At 49.3% G+C, this 2,230-nt stretch overlaps 1 protein-coding gene across 1 annotated transcript in view; it reads right to left on the reverse strand.

The window, feature by feature from the left end:
• Positions 1–1,016: 1,016 nt before the first annotated feature.
• Positions 1,017–2,230, reverse strand: part of LOC101647802 (alpha-enolase-like) — a 1,535-nt gene continuing 321 nt past the window's right edge. Inside the window, exon 2 of the mRNA XM_030885055.1 lies at positions 1,017–2,024. Within this exon, the coding sequence (XP_030740915.1) occupies positions 1,017–2,024 (1,008 nt within the window). The remainder of the gene's footprint in view (positions 2,025–2,230) is intronic.

Raw genomic sequence — 2,230 nt, forward strand, 5'->3', positions numbered from 1 at the left:
TTTGGACATGCTATTAGGCAAGACCAATCCCTGGAGAAGGACATCATGCTTGGTGAAGTAGAGAGTCAGTAAAAAAGAAGAGGAGCCTTGACAAGGAGGTTTGACACAGTGGTTGCAACAATGTGCTCATGACATAAGAACAACGACGAGGATGGCATCGAACCAACTCAAAAGCACTTAACAGTACTGTCGACAAAGAAGAAAACCAGTCTCTGATTGTACAGCACTGTGACACTGCTTACAAATAATGATTTGGGCAAAATACTCATCATCAAGGAGTTTGGTCTTTGGTGGAATTTCCACCATGGTCTTTGGTGGAATTTCAAGGTAGTCATTTATCAACGTCTCAGGGAAGGAGTTGGCTTCAGGGTTGCTGTTAGTTTCCATAGAGCTGATTCTGACTCAGGTTGACACCTGGAGTGTAGAGGAGACTGTTCCGTAGTACTCCCAAGGCTGTGACTTTTCAGAAGGAAATGGCCAAGTCTGTCTTCAAAGGTGCATCTGGATGGATTTGAGCCACCAAACTTTTGGCTAATGATTGAGTGCTTAACTTTTTCCTGAACCCAGGGCTGGTTTTAAGATAGAGTGAAATTAAGTCTAATAAGTCAATATTAAACTCTAGGAATACATATTGCAGGCTCATGTTAAACAACATGAATAACAGAGACAAAGAGGTAAACACTTGCCAAAGGGCTTAACTTCACTCTGTAATTCAAGAAGTAGTATTGCAGCAAGATGATGCTATTTTCTTTCTTTTTTTTTTTTAGGGGTCACTGATGTTTATTTTGCAAACAGAACCACTGGGGATGTTGCCTGTTGACACCTCGGGATGACACTGGAGCACTTGGTGGGAAGCTCGCAAGAAGGGCGAGGAGTTGGGCTGTCACAGGCTCACAAAGCTGGGGTTTTCAACAGGTGTCCAGATGGTCTGGTTTGGCTTCAGGGGCACCTCTAATGAAGCAGTGAGAATGCCGACAGGCTTGGGGGAGGGGCTACCAGAGGTCTGCCGGCCCAGTTTATTTGGCGAGGGGATTTCTGAACTTCTGGCCAGTAAACTTGGCCTTGCTGCCCAGCTCCTCTTCAATTCTGAGGATTTGGTTGTACTTGTACTTGGCAAGGGGCTCAGATCTGCATGGCGCACCAGTCTTGATCTGCCCTGTGCAGAGTCCCACCACCAGGTCAGCAAGGAAAGTATCCTCGGTCTCCCCAGAATGATGACACATGATGAGGCCCCACCCATTGGACTGGGCCAGCATGCACACCTGCAGAGACTCGGTCACAGAGCCGATCTGGTTCACTTTGAGCGGGAGGCAGTTGCACAACTTCTTGCCCATGGCCTTGGCGATTCGCTTCGGGTTGGTCACTGTGAGATCGTCCCCTACCACCTGGATCCCTGAGCTGGCAGTTAACTTTGCCCAAGCGTCCCAGTCATCCTGGTCGAAGAGGTCTTTGATAGACACCACTGGGTAGTCTGTGATGAAGGACTTGTACAGGTCCGCCAGTTGGTCAGGTGAGATGCACCTGCTGGGGTCATCAGGTGACTTGAAGTCTAAATCGTATTTTACAGACCTGAAGAACTCGGAGGCAGCTACGTCCATGCCAATCACCACCTTGTCGGTGTAACCAGCTTTCCCAATAGCATTTTTCAGGAGCTCCAGGGCTTCTTTGTTCTCCAAGATGCTGGGGGCAAATCCGCCTTCATCCCCGACGTGGGTGGCCTCCTTGTCGTACTTCTCCTTGATGGCGTGCTTCAGGTTGTGGTACACCTCAGTCCCGATGCGCATGGCCTCCTTGAAGCGGGTTGCTCTGGCAGGAAGAATCATGAACTCCTGCATGACCAGCTTGTTGCCGGTGTGGGAGCTGCCGTTGATCACATTGACAGCAGGAACTGGCAGGATAACTTCAGGATTGCCAGCCAAGTCAGCAATGTGACAGTTCAGGGGAACTCCCTTCTCAACAGCTCTGGCCTTGCACACAGCGAGGGCCATGCCCAGAATGGCATTTGCACCAAATTTTGATTTATTCTCAGTTCCATCCATCTCAATCATCAGCTTGTCAATCTGTTCCTATTCCGTAACGTTCAGCTTCTTGCTAACCAGGGCAGGCGCAATCGTTTTATTGATGTGCTCAACAGCATTGGAGACCCCTTTTCCCAGATACTGGGTCTTATCATTGTCCCGGGGCTCCAGGGCCTCATAGATCCCAGTGGAGGCACTACTGGGCACAGCAG

This window comes from Echinops telfairi, unplaced genomic scaffold (assembly GCF_000313985.2).
Source record: "Echinops telfairi isolate 266 unplaced genomic scaffold, ASM31398v2 ScPeMD7_18;HRSCAF=68, whole genome shotgun sequence".
In the NCBI taxonomy this organism is placed as follows: Eukaryota; Metazoa; Chordata; class Mammalia; order Afrosoricida; family Tenrecidae; genus Echinops; species Echinops telfairi.